Below are 22524 nucleotides of genomic sequence, written 5' to 3' on the forward strand. Positions count from 1 at the left end.
AAAAACCAATGGAATTTGGTTATTGTTCATGGGAAAAAGTAAGAAATCCAACTCCTGTTCCCCAACCCACTACACTATGGGACGCAGTGCCACAACATTCTCACCCCATTCTCCCAATCAAACAATGGGGGCCTTTATTGTATGTGATAGAAAGTACCACTCTCCAGCCTAAGAGGTTCATTCTTCACCGTGGTTGAAGGTAAACTCAGTCCTAATGAATAAGCTCCTAAGGCTAGGCAATCTGACTAATAAGTTATCAAGCAACAGGCCTCCTCACGTGGGGCTCTAATGCAGGGTTCTAAAATCTAGAATCAATGACGACATTAGTCCCTGCCGATTATCGATTCAGATTAGATCAAAATCAATCGTAATTGGTCCAATTAACCCTAGAATCGGCCTAAAAGAGCAGAAATTGGGGAATCTGGGGGTGAATATTATGATTCAGAGCGACAAACATCGAAACCGATCCCGACCAATTCCCGATCTGATTCACCGATTTTTGAAACCTGCTCTAATGATCCAACACTGAATACAAGTACACCATAACTCGAAGGTATCAACATTCAGTTGCTAACTCTAAGCCCTCTTTCAGTTCATTCTAGCTCCACCCAAAGCACTAATTTGTTCATGGGAGCTCATATTGCCACCAAATTTCCTCAAATGGTAGAGACGGAAATAAGGAATGCTTTCTACACTGGAATTTTCTTTTGGGAACTTATTAGTAGAACATTAAAACAGGGATAAAAATTGGATAGGAATTAGCCCATTTGACTTAAAAATTGACTGATGCCCACCCCAATTAATCATAATTCTTCGCTTACTAAGTACGACAAAGACCAAGTCTCGCCAATTCTGATCAAAGTCGAATCGATTGATTCGAATTGGAGTTAGAGACCGGTCCTGTACCCGATTCTGAACTTTTAAACCTTGCATCCAATTCAGTTCAGCATGGGCTAAATTATAAGCACTGCAGAGGCCAGAGGATGATCCCAGAAAAGCCTTTAAGTTGAAAGGTAGAGCCAGGTTAGCAGGCAGTTCCAGAAAAACCCCTTCTCTCAAATCAAGACATGTCATTTGGATATATCACTTCTAGAATCTGGGTAGTAAGACTGAATTAAAGCAATACTGCATTTGAATGTTTCATTTTTATACAGGAGATTATTTAAGAAATCATATATGAAAGTGAAACTGTATCTATTGCTCTGCAGGGGGATACAAAAGTGTTGATTTACCACAGCCCCACCCCCCCCCCCCAAAAAAATAATAATAAAAGGGATGAAAAAAGTTTCTACAAAAAAAAAAGAGAACATATTAGGCCTGATCATCAGGGAAAGGAGCCCAAACTTTAGCAGAAGTTCAGCATATACACTGGCACTCATTTTTGTCTGCTCTTCAAATTTTCTCAGAGAAGAACTCTGATCTTTCTTTGCATCAACGAATATGCTCTCGGGGAGCAGGACCCTGCTAGAAAATTTCTCTTCTTAAACTCAGGCTTCCAGCATCACTTGTACCATAAATGGTCACACTTTGCACATGCATGGAGTAAGAGGGTTCTCCCAGAGATCATAGTTAGGAAAGGTCTCTTCTGGCAATCCAGTACGTGTCTGGTGTGTAATAATGACGTCCTCCACAAAGGTGGCCCAGCCCATGTAGGGGTCCCCAAATGACTTCGACATAAGACCCTTGTCTGGCTTGATGGATTTCTGCCTGTGCCCCATGTACCTGCGAGCCCCAATGATCAACTTGGCAAAATTGCCTCCATGTGTCATCACAAACACATCTGATTTCAAGCAGACCAAGAAATCAAGGGCTGCCAAGCTCGTCACATGTTTCCTGAAGCCATCTAATTCCTCTTTGCTCGCCAACTCTTCTTTTGTGACCTGTCACAACCCCGCAGAGTGAATCATTAACTACGAGAAAATTCAACCAAGTCAACCTCCTTCCCAGTCATCCAAATCCAAACATCAGCCAACATGGCAAGGTAAAAAAGCAATCTCTGTGACATGATCCCTGGACTCCCTGGCTCACGACGGTATCTTTTTTTTCATGAAACAAACAAAACAATCTCTGTGACACTGTAAATTTTTTATTTTAAATTTGGGCTCCATTTGTTTTGACATACAATAGGTGCTAGTAAAAGAATTGGAATGCAAAATATTTAACTATAGAGACTGTTTCATCAGAAGTAATATGAGGGACGTAAAGTTCCACAGTTGGGCCCACTTTTTCATGCCCAAGAACTATAAACTAAATTATATGAAAATTATCTCCCTTCATTTTCACTTCCAGGCATTTTAGATTGAAACAAACAGAATCTTAATGGGATTCAAAGCCTCATGAAGTAGAAGGTGCCAGCTGGTAACATGGTAAAAGTCAGTGGCTTGTTAGTGGCCAGACCTAGGATCAAATCCTGCTGGTAGCAGGATCCCACCTTCACCTTGCTTAAGTACTCTTCCCCACCCCCTTGGGTTGGACTTTGCCAAAATAAACAAATAAGCCTTTTCAGATAACTGTATGAAGTCATTTGAGAGGGCTCGCCCCATCACTTAATCTCAAATTGTAAATTAAAGCATTAGTATAATAATAATTGAGTTCCATGTACAATAAAGCTTTCAAAAAGATAACTGGTGGCACAATTCAATTGTTAAGTAACTTCAAGACGGTAAGACTAAAAAAATTGCACAAATAGTGGCAAAAGCCTTACCAGATTTGGGAACATGTTCCTAAGTGGGGCCATCCGGTTCTGACCCCCATAAACCTGTCCAGAAGCAACATAGATTTGAGTTTCTTTGGGATAGCCCATTGCCCGAAGAATCACAGCCACTTCCCCAGGCTCAAGAGGGCACCGTCCTTCCTTACGCTTCTGCAGGGCCAGTTGCCATAGATGGGAGCCATTCTGCACACCAAATCCGAAAAAGAATAATGAACATACTGGGCAGTAATATTCCATTTTAGTTCTAGGCCAAACACCAAAACCCAAAATATCAGCTGTATTTAAGTTACCTTGTACCGACGAGGCCATTCTTTCTTTCTGTATTCTGCCATGTTAACCTTTTCCTCTCGTGTTCCAACAAAATCGCAGAATGACAAACCTACCATGCCCTTCTCAAATCTCAAATGAAGAGTCCTGCAAAGGAAATCCATGCACTACCAGGTCAAACACAGCAAACCCATGGGGTAAGATTAATTTGACAAAGCTAGCATCTCAACTCTCACATGTAGGGATTTGAGCTGCCTGTGCGATTTCTCATTCTTGATGCCAAGTTATCAGCCATATGTTCAATATCAGGTAAGAATTTCAGAGCATGATAATTCACCCTGCATCTTAGACGGTTGATTTCCTGTGGAACATTATCATACCTGAATAGAACAAAATAACAACTACTATCTTAGACCCACAAATGAGCAAATTTTAGTCAATGTCTTTAGCTATGACATCCATGACTTACCCAAGCCGATCAACAAAAGGTTTTAGTGCCATTATCTTCTTCTCTTTGACTCGGGGCAGCACATTGTCAATATAGAACTGCGCTGATGCATATTTTGGTATGTTTTTTACTGTGCGTCTGCTCCACATAACATAGAAATTCTTTTTAGGGGAATTAATATGATCAGGGTAGGAGATAAGTTCATACCAAATTAAAACATACAGAAAACTCCGAAATGAACTACTTTTTTTTTTTCCGTTTCTTCTCCTTCCTTTTTTAAAATCAAAGCATACAGACCAACATGGTAAGGAAATTCGCAAAGATATCGCTGTAAAGGAACTACTACCCACAGAAACAGCCTTCCCATACCCTCCCCTCCCCCCCCCCAAAAAAAAACCCTCTATAAATGATGGAACCTAGCAGAATCTTCTCATGTCTAGCAGATAATTATGCTCCTAAGAAAAAATTTTCTCCTCATTCAGCCAACACATTAGAATATATTCAACCTGATACTGGTGAATAGCTCTGTTTTGTCAGTAAACCATTCGGGAATGTCACGAACAATTCGCACATCATCTTTTAAGTAGTCAATGAAATGATCAACATCAAAGATGTCTTCGAACTTCCTGCAGAAAAATGGACATCGATTAAATGAAAAGAAGGCACATGAATCCGCGAAGTAAATTATACAAAGTAATATTCCACTGAGTACATGGCTTAATTGTCCATCAACTGCAATAATAAGACATTATTCCAATTAATATAACCACCAAGTGCTCAAAAAAAAACATAAGAATCCATTATCAGGCTTCAAATAGCAACATTTGGAAATTTATTACTGCAGCAATAAGTTAAATAAGGATATAGTACTTAAGAAATTAATATTGTAATAATTGCCATATCTGAGGAAGAAAGAAATCTAGCTGTTTGACAGAGTTCACTTCAATTTTGCAATTGAGAAGTGCACTCCAGTAAAATGTTCTGCCCCAGAGGTTTCTCAAGTCACAGAGAGGGATTATAATTTATATGGCCAACTTCCGAAGCTACAGCCTACAAGAGATTTTTAATGTATTCATGGTAAAGAAAATCAATTGTTGATAAGAAAATTCAAATAGAACCGAGAAAACTACAGTTGCATGTCATCAGCACTTTAGGGTCTGAATCAGAGAAGGGAAAAGATTATTAAGTTAATGCAACATTTCAGTAGGAAACTGTAACCTCAAGAACCAAATTCTTATACAAACAAGTCCAACAGAATAATTCACAAAATTTACAGTGAAGACTGAAGAATGCAACACGTGAATGAATTTTGCAGCAATTAAGTCAGCAGCCAAGCTGATCTTTTTTATTAGTCAATGGTAAATTATACAAGCCAGCAAAAGCCAAAAAAAAAAAACACTAGCAAGGGGGACCCCACTAAGATCTAAATGGGGAAGAATTTATACATGGAATGCAGAAAGGTAGAGGCCCACCAAGATAATTAATTCACCCAGCTAATGAGAACGAAGAACATAGTTTTCAAGAGCCTATTATTACTTGCATTCAAATGCACCAACTAATAGCACCTGCAATCAAGAGCCATACCTTCTTCCACCTTTATTCATGTATTGCGTATTCCATATCTTAAATAAACCAAAGAAATATCTCTCAAGTCTCAATGTCCCCCTCTCACCCCTGTTGAATATGGAATCTCTCCAAATTTCACCCATTAAATGAGAAGCAAATGAGAGACAGACTCAGGCAGCCTTCAGACAGAACAGACAGACATTAGGAAGGATTTGACCTCTAGCAATAGGATGGTCAATGGTAAGTACACCATCCTTGAAAGCCGTTCACACAAAGAACTGAACCTTACATGGACAGCTTTTTGCACAACCCAGTAATGAGGAAAATCTCATGCTGTATGTATCAAGATTGCTGTAGTTGAGACTTAAATTGAAAAAGATAGAAGACCTTCCACTTTCATATTCTCCCATCCTCCTACTTTATCTGATAAGGAACAGATCCTCTCCTATCATCATACTCCATCTGACGGAACAGACCAAATGAGGCCTACCATATGGAATGTTGAGAACTTTCACAGCCATTCAAATTCCTCCTCAACATAGGAGGCGAAGATCTAGCTGACCCTTGAACAATCAGGTAATCAGTGAACATGGCTGTCAATTAACAACTATGCAAAGAATGGCTTGGAAGGAGTCACTTAGGGGGTATCCAAACACCCACACCAAATACCATTCCAAAATGCACTCCATCCAACATAAGAAAGGATTCCAAAAGAACAACTGATAAGGAGCCAAACAATTAGGAGTTTCTTATGTATTTTAAATTGACTATAACCCCAAAATATCTAACTATGACTGTAATTGCTATTAATCTGATAGGTATCTAACTGCAGTACAATAAGGACTCTACTCTCCATCAAATGAAGAAATAAATAAATAAAAGATATGGGCCCTCCTATGACAATGTTATTTTCCGACTCTACTCTCCATCAAATAAATAAAAGATATGGGCCCTCCTATGACAATGTTATTTTCCCCATGTCTTCTGGTCAAAGTTTGAGAAGAAATGCAAGTCATTTAAGGCTGTTATGGCATCTATCACTAGCACGATAATATATTGCTCCAGATTTCATCTAAAGCTCAAATGTACTCAAGTAAAGATAAAAATATGAATGAAAAGTTCAAACCAAAATAAGTGTTCCAACATCTCACGTTTGATCTTTCCAGATCTGGTCCTGCTTCAGCACTGGCAAAATAAGGGTGGCATTCATTATCTTGGCCACAGCAACAGCATTACATATCTGCAAGAAAGCGTACTATTGGAAGTTTTTTCTTTAAAAAAAAAGGTGTTTTTCCCTTGTGGACGTGTGTGTGGTCCAATTGCAAGGTAATGATTTATCAAAATTCACTAGATCATTAAGGAATATTAACATCATGGCATAAGCTAAACAACTGAAATGTAATAAGCAAATTAAATCAACACCACCCATCATAGCAGCATAATCATTATGTAGTTGAACACGTCATTCAAGAATCAAACGTGAATGTTACAGGAATCAAACCCTTTACAACACATCACTGAATTGACAAATATTAAACCATTCATCATCCATAACAGTGGCAAAGCTACATATGTTTTAGCATCAGTTTTAACCCTCTCTTTAGACATTGTTTTGCCAAAGAGTTCTCTTTTATTTTTTTGATAACTGAATTTCATTGAAGAAGGAAGAAAATTTCAGGGTTTTGCCAAAGAGTTGTTTTGAGGAGTGATATGATCCCAATTGAAGGAGCTAAAAGAGCTAGGGGCAGGCCTAAAATGGCCATAGGAGAAGTTGTGAGGAAGAACATCCATAGTATAGGCCTTGTACCAAGTATGACCTCCGATAGAATCTATTGGAGGGCAAGGATCCATGAAGCAGACCCCATTTAGCAGAGATGATCCAGACTTGCTGGGGTGTGCCTCTTTCCTCAGCGGACATGACCGAGGCACAACGGCTACCACAAGAAATACCTGACTGGGATGATGAAGGTAGAGCAGAATTCCCTGGCAGGGATGTAGCAGAGGCTGCAGAAGGGGTCAGTGAAGAGGATGAATCCATCCTGGTCATCAGAAGACATATGGTCAGTAACTCCTTCTGAGAAAGTGAAGAATTAGCAGCATTATCTTCAGAGGAGGTATGATGAACCCGGGCTGAAGAGGGACATCCCTGTCCACGCCCTCGAGTATCAGTGGGAAGCCCATGTAACTCCCAGCATTTATCCCTAGTGTGTCGTTCTTTACCGCAATAATCATACTTCACTGGAGCACTGGCAGCAGGAGATCGATCACTAGAACCACAAGAAAGACCTCCACGGGCAGCACCTGATGAACCAGAGTAAAGAGCTGACCGCTCCTGTGTAACAGGGTGAACCATAGCACTACAACGACTGTCTTCTAACTGTACCATGGCATAAGCCTGCTCAAGAGATGGAAAGGGATCACGATACAGGACATGAGCCCGAACCTGATCATACTCTCTATTGAGGCCGGCAAGGAAATTGAAAACATGGAGACCATCTTCCCATTTTTTAAATGCAGTGGCATCTGTATCACACGTTGCAGTGAAGGAACCATAGAAATCCAACTCTTGCCACATACTGCACAAGCTGGAATAATGTTGTGATACAAATAATTCCTGTTGCTTGGTCTCATGGATTTTCTTCCGGAGTTTATAGCACTGGGCAGCATTACCAACCTTAGAATAAGTGTCTTTCGTTGTCTTCCAAATCTTGGCAGCCGTGTCAAGAAGAAGATAATCACTGGCAACTGTGGGACCCATGGAGTTGATGAGATTTGATATGAGAAGAAAATTGGAAGTTACCCATTTATCTTGAGAGAGACCAGCAGCAGTAGGCTTAAAGGCATTGCCTGTAATGTAGCCTGAAGGACCCCAAGAACCGATGGCAAGATAGTAGGACCACGACCACATCAAATAATTGCCCCCATCTAATTTAATGGGGCTAACAGGGAACAAAGGAAAATCACGCTAACTGATTCCTTCCTGTCCAGTAGATGCGGTAGTGGTTAAATTGGAGTTGCTCATGGTTGCTGGTCAAGAACTTAACAGAATATCAACACGTGTAAAGGATCCCACAGAGAGCATCAACAAATTCCAAGGAAGAAGGGATTTAAATATGGCAGCAAGGATAACGACCCTTGGTGGGAGAAAACTCACCACCAAAGGTGAGAAAGAGGAGGCAGTTGCTGGCAGTGAAGTCAAGGCTGAGAGAAGGAGGAGGCGGTGGCAGTGCCTGGTGGCGCTGGAGGTGAGACCGAGAGAAAGGAAGGGCGACGGCAGCTGGTGGTACTGGAAGTGAGACTGTGTCTGTGAGAGAGAGAGAGAGTGTGTGTGTGTGAAGGCAAAAGTTTTGGTGGTGGGTGGTAGCACAAAAACAAGAAAAGGGAGAGGTTGGTGGTGGTGGTCTAGGGTTTCGGGATGGTGGGCATTAGGGTTCGGATCCCGATGTGGATCCTAGCTCTGATACCATGTGGAAGAATAGGAATAATGGCTTGTGAAAATATGATCACAGCCCCACTTTATTTATAGTGCTATGGAGAACATTCCAGAATAGGTACAAGGACACAAATACCTTTAGGATAAAAATACCCTTGAACCCATATTACAACAAAAGGTTTAATCTCTTGCCCTATTAGGGACATAGGGGTTCTAATTGGTTAGTAGGTGCTATTTTCATCTAAAAGAGGAAGAGTCTGCTCAACATATGTTTTTGCATTGTACACTTGCTGTGTATTTATGTAATTTCTGGCATGTCTGATGCTGGTTAGTCAACTCCCTCTTGTCTGAAGTCTGAAGAATGTGTTTTTTACCGACTGGCCACAAACAAACCTTCTCCATAAAGCTACAGTGATTAGACAGTTTATTCCTGTTGCTATTTGCAGGGATATTTGGAATAGAAGGAACAGAAGGCTTTTTGTGGGCAAGAAGAGAAGTTTTGCACAGCCAACTACCAATATTGGACACTTCCTAGCTGATTGGGCTGCTGCAACCAGAGAATTTGAAGAAGTTAATGTCAAGGATCTTGGTGAATACTGGTGGTCACTGCTTTATGACTAATATTGGTTTCCAGCAGATATGTTTTGTCCTGTCTCAATTTTTGTTCAGTTTGTTTTTTGCTGAATATGATGTCCACATTGTAGATGCTGTACACATTATGTTCTTACAAGCATAGTTGTCATGGCGTCTAGGTGACACAAGGTGTTGGAGAGGGTCCAAAATCAAGGCGACGCCTTGATAACTATGCTTACAAGTAGTAATAAATATATTTTTTGTGCCAATTCAAGATGGAGGGGGGGGGGGGGAGGGGGATGATTTAGCAATCACAATACTAAAATCTTTTCTCAAGCATCCTAGCACTGTTGGTCTAAGACCATGTCTGTACTCTTGTCCTCAGACCACCTCTGAAGCCATTTGGCTTCTGGATTGGAAATTACAAATATACAGTCTTAATCGACAATACTCAGCTCAGTATGTGATCAGTCAAAACCAGATAAACATTAAAAGCACTTACACAGAAAATGCTGTGGAATAAAAATTGACTGACTAAAATGGACCCAAAAAAATCATATTTCCAGCAATGATTTATCAATGATGCATTGAGACTGTTGTCTTCGAAACCAGAAATACTATTGAACTAGATCCATGCAACAAAAACATACAAGAGCATTCCATGAGCATAGAACTAAAGTGAACAATTACATCACTAACAGTTCAATTACTAGAAAAAAAACAGAGCATATGTGAAACGATTAGACAAGTAGCATTCTGATTATACTTTGAAAGAGCAGATTTTCTCTACCAAGATACAATTTAATAGAAAAGATAATCATACAGCAATTCTTTGCTGATTCAGACCACCCTCGGCATGGATAAATATATAGCCAGTAGTTTCATTCTCTGGAGGAAGATCTGCACAGAACTGAAAGAAATTACTGTACTATAAAAGTAACAAACAGGCAATAAAGGATTTTAAAATATTAAAACCAATACCAACTAGATTATGGTAGATCAACAGTAAGGACAACTGAAAAAATTGAGTTGTATGAAGATTCTTATATTGGTTTTTATAACCTATAACTGTAAAATGCCTTTATTACAAACATGCTTGTGCACCACATAAGATGGATACCCTTTCCGCTTCAATAACTAGGGGTGCAAAAGGCATTTATAAATTTGTAAATTCTCTGCAGATAGATACAAGTCTAATCTACAGAAATGGTGTTAAAAGCTCTGATAAATTTGGAAATTCACCCCAATGGCAGAGCACCTAACAAAATTTTGCACCCTCAAGTATAGAAAAGTGTGAGGTCATAGTTCGAAATCTCGGTCGAAACCCCTGAAATTTTGCAAAATATTTCAATTTTGACAGAGGTTGAAGCGAAACTAGGTGCAACTCAGTAGGAATGCAAGGTATTAACCGAAATTCCGGCATTTCAGACAAAATTTCGACATTTAGGACAAATTTTCGGTTTTGACTCGGGTACAGTACAAAACAATGCATATAAAAAAGCATTGTTTTGATCAAAATTTTGGCATTTCAACCGAAATATCACCCATTTTATGAGTTTTGAATGGTTCCACCTGTTATAGGGAGAAAACTCCAAAAAAAAAAAAAAATTTGGGGCAAATCACCTACATTTCTTGGTGGAAAAAAACGTTGGGGACTACTACAGTGCATCTACAACAATGGTTTGCCACATTTGAACAAGATTTGTGTAAGATTCAAACTGAGAGGTATACCATTTTTTTTCCAAAGATTTCGAGCCTTCCTGGAAGTCTGTTGTTTATGTGTGTACACGCATCATGGTGCTATTCAGGTGCCAATTTCGGCGCCATATATATATTGTAATATAATACAATATATATATGGCGCCGAAATTGGCACCTGAATCGGGCCAAACCAAATAGCACCACGAGGTCTACGATGCGCGATATCGTGTCATTGATCATCGCCCTGCTTCTATTTGTCTAGATGTGATCCAAGAAAACCCTAGCCAAACCCTTTTACATGGATTCTACAACCTTATATTATCAACATTATGCTAGGGTGTTTCCCACCAGAATAAGTGACTCGCTACACTATGACCTGGGTGTAGTGAAAAGTGAGCAAGGGTTAGCTAGGGCATCCCTATTAGCGACGTGTTGCGTCAGCGCCCGGATGGAGTGACAAGTAGGCAAGGGTTCTCGCACCGTGGACGAGTGCGGGTAAAGAAGCTAGTCTAAAAGCGTTGGATTAGATTAGCATCTTGGAACATTGGATCATTAATAGGAAAGAGTCTAGAATTGATAGATGTTATGAGAAGAAGGGTTGAAATAGCCTGTATTTAAGATACTAAATGGAAGGCTAAAAAGGCTAAGGGGTTGGACGACTTTAAACTTTGGTATACAGGGATAAAAGTAGTAAGTTTCAATTTTGGGAACACATGGATGAATTAGTGCCAGGTTTGACTGTTTAAGTCAAGGAGAAAAGATTATTATAGGGGAGCAATCTGAATGGACATGTTGGGAAAGATAGAAGAGGTTATAAAGGTGTAAATGGAGGACATGATTTTGGAGAGAGGAATGAGGAAGGGATCTCAATTTTAGATTTTGTTGTGGCTTATGACCTATCCATTGTAAACACTTACTTTGGAAAGAGAGAGGAGCATTTAGTTAACTTCAAAAGTGAGCATCATTAATGTAGTCCTAAATATACTAAGGGTCTACTAGGAGCCAAGTAACCAGGATTCTTCAAACGGCTGGCCAAATGGGCAGAATTGAGCAATTAGGTCAAAACTAGGGTTAGGTTTAGGGTAATGGGATTGGATCTTATTTAGAGGGTTGGTAGGCAGTGGAGAAGGCTGCTTCTGTTTTTTCTGTTTGCTGGCGTCTCGGCTCTGCCTCAAATGGTATCAACCAGTTTCGACCCGTCTCGAGTCGTATCGACCAAGACGGTTTGACATGATTTTCTTTCCCACATATTGTAGCATTTATTGGTTGGTATCGTGTCAACACCTTGTATATTGTAACACAATTCAGTGGTTCAATACCTATCATTGCTAGTGACTAGGAACTGAAAGGTTGGGATAAACCACAAAGCTAATAGCAGAACAGTTTCAATTGAAGCAAGATGAGGATTTCTGAGAGATCCAAAAAAACAGCTCCATCGGTACCACAATACTGTCATACCCATGAGAATATACTAGCTACTTTGCTCCTGTTATGTGAACATGCAAATTCTGATACTTGACAAGGTAGACTCCCAAGGAAAATTCATTCCAACAAACTGTATTTGATAACAGCTGATCAGCAGTTGGCCTCTTACTTTTTAACAGCTAGCAGACAATCTTAGTAAAATTACCAGTTCTTCAAATTTCTGTTTCCCTTAGTATCACTGCATCCTTCCACCTAAAATCTTATACTGAGAGATCCATGTATGACTGTGAACACGCTGGCAAACCTTACGGTTAAAACTTACTTTCTAGATGAGTGACTTGAAGAGTTAAACTCAAGAGATACCAAGTTATTCCCAGTCAGCCCTAAGAATTCAATTTAACTTTCTAATCTCAAGGATTTAAAATGCTAAGTCCCTTTGCATCTCTTCATCTCATTCCATATAAAGGAATCCCCCTTGTTAATTGTATATGGTAAATACATAAAGTTTGCAATATCACTTAGAATGCCTCTGCAAATTGGGATACTACCAGATAAAAGATTAGAGAATTACCTGACATTAAACCATCACGGTGCTCAGCACACGGTTTCCAGGAGGTGGTGGCTGAATAAGGATTCTCCCAAAGTGAAGGCAACTCCTTAACCTGTAAAAGAATAAATGCAAGCTCCAATCGAATCAGAACAAGTTAGAATAAACATAAATTCAACATGGACACAAGCAGCGGATCCCTAGAAAACTTACACGTGGGCAATTGAGAACGATGCCATCTTTTCTACACAAATATGGGGCATTCTGCAACAAAATGAATGCCTTATCAGCGATGGTAATTGAGCATTAATATTTAGGTATGAAACATTAAAATGCTACTAATATCCCAATAATTTCAAATAAACCCAAACTTAGCTATGAAGATATAGATCCATTCTTCCATCCCAACATGAGTAAAAGTATCCAACAAGGAATGCCAACATAAAAACAACTGAAAATAGGTCCTCGTATGGAAAGAACTTGAAAGTTACAGAATCAATGAATCTGGAAGTAGCATTCATGGTGACTGCGTTTTAGTGAACTATCTCACTGAAGAATGAACAAATACATAAAATGCAAGATACAAGCTTCGCACATATTGTGAAACCCATACAGAAAACTGTTTCTTCACACATGACCTTATCAAAAACAAGAAACCTCTTACACCTTAAGCTTTGCATGTCCTATAGACAATACAACACTCTTTCTGATACCAAGTTTCTCTGAGGGCTCCAATCATCCACAAATAAAACACCCTAACAAGAACCCCGTGAAAAGATTCTTGCTCCCTACACCTATTGGCAGAAAGCAGATCATATTATCAGATACTCAGCTACCACAAATTCCATCCGTTTCTCTAATATACATAAGACCACCATTATCACATACATCAATTCAGCGAACATAATTAAAATAAATGACGCACGCCTACCAGATTTGTAGAGGAAAAACCATTTCCTTGGACAAGAACAAGCATAAACATGCTCCAACGCGTCAATTACTAGGGGAAAATGCCACCGAGCAATATAATTATATTCTAAATACGATGCTGAAAAATGCCCCAGCTCGTCGGGATGTTAGAGTACATTAAAGAGAAATATAGAAAGGACAGCAAGAAAGACATGCGAAGAACTTGATCTAAACAACCTGAGAGAGCGACTAAATCACCAAAACTGTCAAACGTTTGCGCAAGAACAAAGAAAACTAACCAATCGATTCCAGATGGAAGGAATGGATGCCAAACCGGCGAGAAGAACGAGTGAAAGCAAGGCCAATGAGATCCTCGAAATGTGAGGAGAAACCCTAGTTTCTTCGCCGAAGTATGGCAACAGAGCTTGAAGATTAACCCAGAAAGGTCTATCACGGTCTCTAAAGGAATGACGCTCGTGGTGATCGTTGTCAGACTGGTTATCAGTCACCAATGGCGCCGTATCTTCGTCTCGCTTCATAGGAGACGACGATGGCCGACTTCCAATCGAGCTGGAATGACGTAACTCCGCCATCGCTCGTTTTGGACTGAAGGCAGCCAGCTTCACTGCTTTTTTTTTTTTTTTTTTCTTACCGCCACTTTCTTCACTTCAAGACTTCAGATCCGAACTCTCTCTCTCTCTCTCTCTGTACCTTACTGTGTTTATCCCTGTGTCGCGTACTCGCTTTTTCTCTCTACTCTGCTAAATTTCTGGACAATTTTGGGCTTCTTATATGATTTACTTATAAAGGGCATTTTCGTCCTTTCAATCGATCAATGATGCCTTTGACTTTGACTATAATATGACCATCGGATTCGTTGGGTACATTGATTAATATATGGCTTTGGTTACCAGTTCATCGAAACTCATAATGATCACCGGAAATCGGGAAACTCATAATTATCCCAAAAAAAAAAAAAAAAAATTTATCAGCGCCACCCCCGATGTTTGCCTATATTTTAATGTACACCCACTAACTACTATAATATCAGTGCTACCCCTTATTTTACTAAGCTAATTCCACACATATCCCTTACCGTTAGTCAAGAGCCGTTAAGTGGTGATGTCAGCTATTTAATATTTTTTAAAACACATTTCTGCCTTTCTTAGTGGATGAAGTACCTAATCTACCCTTTCAATTAAAACACCCACAAACCCTTCTTCTTCCTCACACTCACCGACAATCTTGGAGAATTCATTGCAACCTACCGCCTTCTGAAGAAGAGACCTACTCCAACGATAAAGCACCCACTAACTACCATAATATCAGCGCCATCCCTTGGTTTTGGTTTAGACTTTAGAGGAGAGTAGTAGATCCATTTCCCATGTCGGGTTTTTGGTTTTTGGGCTTAAGCATTAGGTTTTATTCTTTTTTGTTTCTTTTTTTCTTTGATGTCTTTGCTGGTTTAACTTAAATTCCTTGCTGCCCCTACACCTGAGCACAACACTCCCCTCACCCCGTGGTAAATAGAAACAAGGAAGTCCTGATGCATCAATTCTCCAGTCCCTACCAATTCTCAGACATCTCATAGTATTTGATATACAACCAACAATCAAATGAGGCCTAGTTATCACAAGTCATAGCACTTATTTTGTTAGTGGCTTATTATCACCCTGACCTAGGATTGTATCTTGCTAATAGCAGATCTTGGCTTCCCATTGCACTAGTGGTCCTCCCCAAACACAACCTCAAAAATAAAAACTCTTTTTATCACCTAAAAAGAAGAGGAAAGAAGAGGAAATAATTGCAGAGCCACAATTACAGCCAAGGGATATGAAGCATTTGAAGAAAGAGAGATGGTAGGATTTTGAAGGGGCATTATAACATTAAGAGCAACATATGGACAGCTTTAAACTTAATTTTGATGACAGTTTGGCCGGAAATCCTGGGTTAGCAAGAGTAGAATTATAAGGAATCAAAAACTCGATAGTTTGGTTATAGTTTCAGACCCCATATGGAGAAAATAATTACTTTAAACAAAGTATGGTTGCTGATCCAGGGATTGGAGAAATTGGTTCACAGCCAATCTTCTCCTGTTCTCTAAGGTTTACATATTGGCCAGAAATGGGTGGGGGAGAGAATCTCAGGTAGCAGTGACCGGAAATGGGTTGGGGAGTGAAGCTCCTCAGGTAGCAGGGGAAGGGATGGGGCGAGTGTAATGGGTTTTTTATGTTTTTAGTTTAAAGGGTATATTGGTCAAGCAAATTTCATATGTTAACACCGTTCAAAAATGGGTAACGGTTGATATTATGGTAGTTAGTGGATGTGCCTTAAAATATAGGCAAACGTCAGGGGTGGCACTGATAATTTCCCAAAAAATAATAATAATAATATTCACCCTAAGACCATATAGGCTTTTTCAATTAAAATGTGAAATAGTATTATCCTAGCAAGTGGTCGAAAATTTTTGTACATTACAAGGCAGTATGGTCATTTCATTCGGAGAGGAAAGAGAGGGTGCTAGTGTACCTTTCCCAGGCTCGAGGCTGGATCAGATTCCTGTACGAGAACCATTCTTGTTTGTCAGGATGTGCACAGATGGAATCCACTCACTCTCTTGGATTCCATCTGTGCGGCTCTGGTGTACAAGAATATGAACTATTCTCCCTGGGCTCCTAGGGGTTCAAAGAACCTTTTTCATTCTATCTAGCATGTATGTTAGCACTTTTATGTTCTTATTAAAAAAAAAATATGTTAGCAATTTTATGTCTATCTTTCTCTCTTCCTCACATTAAATGACTCGATGCCTTCTTATGACAATATCATTTTGATACACCTCATGATGCCTTCTTATGATAATATCATTTCAATACACCTCATTGATGTGCTCCCCTACACCACTTGCTTAGAGATCCATCTACCACATGGTAAAAACACAAAGCGTCCTCATATAATAATCAACTTTGAGCACAAAGAAACATATAACCTAAGAAATAGGCTTTTTTTTTTTGTCTACGTGGGGGGTTTACAATGGAATCATCTATATTATATTAACAAAGAGAGTTTCTTATTAACACTCCTTGAGGAGTCAAATAATTTGTAAACAAAACAATAAGACAATAACAACTTTTGATGATGATTAGATCTCAATGCTGGGTCAGCGTTCACCGTATGTAAAGAAAAACTTTGTCCCTAAAAGATTATGTAGGGAAAGAGAACGCTACCTGATCGCATCGGTGTGCAGCCCCTGTGCCCCCATGGAAAGCCAGATATCCTTGATAGAAAAACGCTCATTTCAAATATATATCCCCATGTCTCAACTTCTATAATTTTCTAGGTAAGTATTGACTAGGATGTGTAGATGGTTTGTCCACCTCTTTTTATATGGACGGCACATTGACTGTACCATGCAATAGCCAAATAAGGCTAAAATTTAATAGACCCAATAGTCCCTTATTCAGATGTCGAGTTTGTAAAAATAACGTTTGGAAAATCTCAAGACTACCAAGAGGGCTCATGAACCACAACAGGGTACATGGACATACATGTGGAGAATAAATGATTGAATTAAAACTTTAGCTTTTACATGTACCTAAACCAAATCATTCCCTTGATACCCAATAGTCAAAATTGCCACATAATATTTCCATGTAGAACAACAATGTGTTTAGTAGTACACGAAAGAAAATATTGGTAGGTGGTTCAGACTAGAGAGATTTATTTCCTATTTATAATATATAAAAATTTGGTTACCCAATGGTTAATCCCATATTTATAGTATGGGGAAGTGTTTATTGTGGGGAAACGTGACCCCTTCATGCACACAAGACCCGATGGTAGTGCATGTGAAAGAATCATGGGAGCAACATTTCTGCCTTTCGTGAGGGGAAGGGGGCGGAGGAAGTCATTTTTCCCCATCTATGGTTAGGCGCAGCATGCATGCTCCCCCATAGTGTTCTTTTTCCCTAATAGTTTTTGTCTTAAACAAAATTCGACTACTACACTCTTCCTTGACACGTTCTTAAAAAAGGAAAATTTGTTGTAACCAAGGTTGATGAAAAAAATCATAACCGTACTTTTTTGCCCTTTTAGGATAACTCTATAATTTTTTCTCCAATGAAGGTAATTCTCGTCATTTCACATATATACACCCAAAAGATGTGCAACATTTAATAATGACATAATGTTAAGTCACTTTCAAATTATTTTAAAAATATTTTTTTTATATATATAAAAAGGGGCGATGTTCTCTGTCGGAAGTGCAGGCTGCAGCCAAACACATGAGCTAGGACAGTCACATCATTTCAATCATTAAGGGGGGCAAGGCTGTCGTTTCATCCACCCCCATGTGTCTGGGCACATCCTATGCCCCCAGTGCAGAGAATTTTTCCCATAAAAAAAAAAAAAAAAACATCTCAATGCGCAAGGCTCTCGCTACAACAAGGTCTAGGAGGGGCACATGTTCACTGTCTTAAAAACCCCTTTTTATCCCAACATTAAATAACTTTCTGAAACACGACAGACAATCAAAAGAAGGTTACAATTTCTCACTTCATCATTTTGGTGACAAGAAGATGGACCCTTCTTTAAATCATTCTCTACATGATGAATAACACAGTATGAAAACTAAATGGCTCAACTTAAGTCATTTGAACCTTAACCATATGGAGAGTGGAATTAAGATTGCAGGGCACTTCCAATACAGGAAAAAGAAACCTTACCATTGCGAAAATTGTTTAACTGTCATACGAGAATGGGCTTACAATATTTAGGGAGTGGAGTTCTGCCATTTCATTAACCTCATCAACTACACTAGCCAGAGAAAAGTAGAGTGGAGGGTTGCTGAAAAATGCCGTTGAACAACCTGCATCTTGACACTATGAACCTGAATTCTGACACTTTAAACCATAAAACCTGAAACCCCCATGAAAACCATGACATTTGAAACCTATAACCCCATGAAATCACATTGAACTTCATTGTGAAACAGGAACTGTAAAAATCCAGGGCGAAAGCCCCCATACAAGATGGGTCATAGAGTTGAGATAGACACTAAATTTGACAGTCGGCCTATCCAGGTAATTTCCCATCCATCCAACTATTAGATTTCCAAATAATCAGTCCACGTGACCAGAAACAGGGCATGGTGGAAAAGCTTCCAGGTAAAGGCATGGTGACAGAAAAATCCATGAGCATTTCTCCTCGAGGTCCCCATAAGGAAACAAATACAATGGAGGGACTAGAATGCAACAGTTTTTCCTTCAATTAATCAGTCAGTGTATGCTCTCTCCAGACAGTCCAGACCATGCATCCCTTGCCTCATGCGCACCTCATGAGAAAGGCTACAGATGATCCTGCACCATGATCTGCCCTCCAGTCTCAAAATTGTTAAAAAGTCCTCCATATTTTTTCCATCAATGCTTTCCAGAAATTATAAGTTATAAAATGGGAAATTTACACATACCACCCCCGAAGTTTGACAAAAGGATATTTTCACCCCTAAGTTTTGGAAAATTCTACGTACCCCCCCTGAGGTTTGCAAACGGTAACAAATAAGCCCATTCCGTCAGTTCATGATTAACACTATTAAAAATTAGACTTGAACTAACGGAATTGCCCTTACAAGAAAAAAAAAAAAAAAAAATCAAAAACACCTGCAACTCATCTTTCCCAATCGATTTTGGGGAAGATGAGTTGCAAGTTTCAAAACCCTTTCAACCCTTAAGGAATTTAGGGTTTCAAATTGGGAAAAAATCCCACTACCTGTGTTCATTTCTTAGTTTTTTCTGATTTTGAATTTAGGTCCTGAAAACGAAAAACTGCAGTTTGGGGCAATTGTAAGAGCTGAATTCCTCCTGTATGATATTGTGCATGGGCTTCAGGTGATATTTGATCTTGAATATATCATAGTCAAGCTCTTTGAGGACTCTTTTGATTTTATTCAGTAAAATTATGGGTGAGAAGCGGCATCTATATCCATTGTAGGACTTTGGAACCCCCTATCATGGTTGGTTTATTTGGAGTTCAATCTGAAATTTCCTTACTAAAAATTACAGTCTGGGGCACTGGTATGGAAGTGAGATCCTAGGTGGGTGGGTTCCGGTTGGTTGGTATATCTCCGAAAGTGATGGAATTTGATATTCTGTTTAGATTTACGTTGGAGTTCTCAGATGGAGACCCTTTTGCTTCTTCTTCTTCTTCCGCAGAAGAAAAAGATTATGGTCATGATCAGCTTCATAATCCGATCAAGAAATCCGAAGATGGTGTTTCTAATTCATCTTTGTTATTGTCTTCTTGTAATGGTCAAGAGGTAGAAGAGCTCATCAATAAGATGGAAGGTGAGGCAACAAGAACAAGAACTCTTGGAGGAGGAGGAGGAGGAGGAGAAGTGGAAGTGGAGGTAGATGATGAAGATGATGATGGGTTCAGAACACCGACATCTTTGGATCACAAAATCCCAGTGATACAACAATGTCCACCTGCACCAAAGAAACCCAAATCCTTACTCACCAAAAGAAAATCATTATGTTCTTCTTCTTCCTTTTCTGGTGCCACTCGCCGCAAACTAGTCTTTTTGGATGTTTCTCAGGAGATTGAATCGCTGTTTACAGAAGCCCTTCAAGCAGATGTTGACACGAATTGCAGAGAACTCTTCACAGATTGCTTGATGGTTCGCGTAAAACTTCCTGAACATTGTGGAGGAAGGACACAGAATCCTGTATGTATAGAACAGGGGAGGGAGGATTCCAGTACTTTCTTGTGTTTTCCTTCCCCTGGCTTTAAAATTTCATGTGAATCTATTGAAAAAAGAAGACCAGGTACTTCTTTTTCCCCATTAGAGATTTAGATTTAGAGAAGAGAAGACGGTAGAGTACTTGACAAGAGAGAGAGAGAGAGAGAGGAGGAGAGAAAGGGATGCCGGCAACTCATCTTCCCCAAAACCGATTGGGGAAGATGAGTTGTAGGTGTTTTTTTTTTTTTTTTATTTTATTTTATTTTTTTTTTTTTTCTTTGTAAGGGCAATTCCATCAGTTCAAGTCTAATTTTTAACAATGTTAGTCATGAACTGACGGAATGGACTTATTTGTTACCGTTTGCAAACCTCGGGGGTACACAAAAATTTCCAAAACTAGGGGGTGAAAATATCCTTTCGTCAAACTTCAAGGGTGGTATGTGTAAATTTCCCTTATAAAATTTGTAAAGCAAACCAAGCATTGTTTAAAGACATAATAGGTTGAACAACTATAATCAATTCGCAAACCGCAAAGATTCATTCAACTGAGTAGCATGCAAAACCAGATTTGATATAAGGAACTGAGTAATATGAGGTTAAAATGTTTTCATTGTCACATCAGTGGAATAATATACATTAATTTAAGAAATAAATGCTATTTCATGATGAAAAGGTCATCAATGATGCATCGAGTGTTATATCATATCTTAAAATAATTAATTTATGTCATGAAATAGAATCGCCTGGGTTGCTAACGCAATTTGACTTGCTGTAAGTTCTCACTGAGAAATCCATCTTGTGATGAATGTCCAATACTTTGATTGCAAATGGTTCGCTCAGTGATTCCCTTGCTGTATGCTTTTCTCAACTTCAATGATCAATCTTAGAAGAAGAAACAAAAGGAAAGCAAAGGACGCAGAATGTTGACTTTCAGATTAAACAAAATATTGCATCCTAGTTCTTGAAGATGTTAAATAAATAGCTTAATGAATCAAACATAGAACTACAATACTTCCTGGCTTTTCCACACATCCATCTTAACATCATTGTTTCAATTCTCAAGCTCTCAGCAACACTCATTTTATAAACAATGCCATTGTCAAGTCTGCCCAAAATTCTGCCACATAAATCATTATTGCTCTTATAGCTGTCTCAACAAAATCTCAATTTTGGCTTTAATGGACTGCATTAGTTACACAGTACTCCAGGAGGCACCCCTTCGCATCACTTCACTGGTAATCCCCACAATAACAAGTTCCATCCTTGAAATGGTGAAAGCGACTAGCATCCCTCACAACAGTTACCCGTGCAGTAACCAAGGCTATCAACATAATCACCTCATGACAATCGGCACACTTCGTTATGTGGATGCACACTGGTTGTGCCATGTGGCAGCCAAATGGGGCTGAAATTTAGTAGACCTCAAGGTCCCCTATTCACATGTCAAGTTTCAGTCGAAACAAAATTTGTCATGTAGCAAAATAAAGCCTTGAAAATTTCAATACTATCAAAAGGGTTCATGGACCATAATGGCATACATGGACATACATGAGGAGAATAAATTATTGACTTAGAGCTTTAGATTTCACATGTGCCAAATCTATATCCAATGACCATAATTGCCACATCATCTTTCCATGTGGCACAACAAGGTGTGCAGTCCACGTAAGAAAATATTGGTGGGTGGTCCAGAGATTTATTTTCCTATTTCTAAAATAAAGATTTTGCTAGTCAGTCCCATATTTATAGTTTTTCTTAAGTAGAATTTGGCTGCTACACTCTTCCTTAACACATTCTTTAAATCCAATCTTCCTGTTTGGGACAAGCATGAAATCTGGCTCCTGTTGCTATCTCTCTGATAGCACAATCTTTTTGTCGTTTTTTCCTTGAATTGTTTCATTTGCTCTAAAGAGCCATGGTTCAGATTTCTTTGAGATTGGTGCAAAAGTAAACTACTGCTCCAACTCCCTATTCTAATACAATGTTATGGTCTCTTATGCAACAGAAGTAGCCACTAACTCATGAGAGATAGAGCGAGAGTTAATTAAGTCATATCGTCCAGCCAATGAGACACCTTTTTCTACAGGACAAATAATCACCTTATCAAAATCCCTGATTCATAGTCCCTACCACAGTTTTCAAAATGTTATACACAGCAAAATTAAAATGCAAAGCTCATGAAAGAGGTAAAGAGGCATTGACATGGGTA

General features: G+C 39.1%; 1 protein-coding gene across 1 annotated transcript; it reads right to left on the minus strand.

Moving 5' to 3' along the window:
• Nucleotides 1–1372: 1372 nt before the first annotated feature.
• LOC122671951 (protein PECTIC ARABINOGALACTAN SYNTHESIS-RELATED) lies at nt 1373–14216 on the minus strand. Its single transcript, XM_043869445.1, has 11 exons — nt 13882–14216; nt 12887–12937; nt 12698–12788; nt 9824–9900; nt 6146–6234; nt 3935–4054; nt 3450–3566; nt 3217–3360; nt 3004–3127; nt 2705–2896; nt 1373–1880 (listed from the first exon to the last, which is right to left on the minus strand). Exons 1-11 carry the CDS (start codon nt 14173–14175, stop codon nt 1521–1523), a joined length of 1659 nt encoding a protein of 552 aa, XP_043725380.1. The 5' UTR covers nt 14176–14216; the 3' UTR covers nt 1373–1520.
• Between the last annotated feature and the right edge of the window lie 8308 nt (nt 14217–22524).

Source organism: Telopea speciosissima, chromosome 8 (genome assembly GCF_018873765.1).
Source record: "Telopea speciosissima isolate NSW1024214 ecotype Mountain lineage chromosome 8, Tspe_v1, whole genome shotgun sequence".
NCBI lineage: Eukaryota > Viridiplantae > Streptophyta > Magnoliopsida > Proteales > Proteaceae > Telopea > Telopea speciosissima.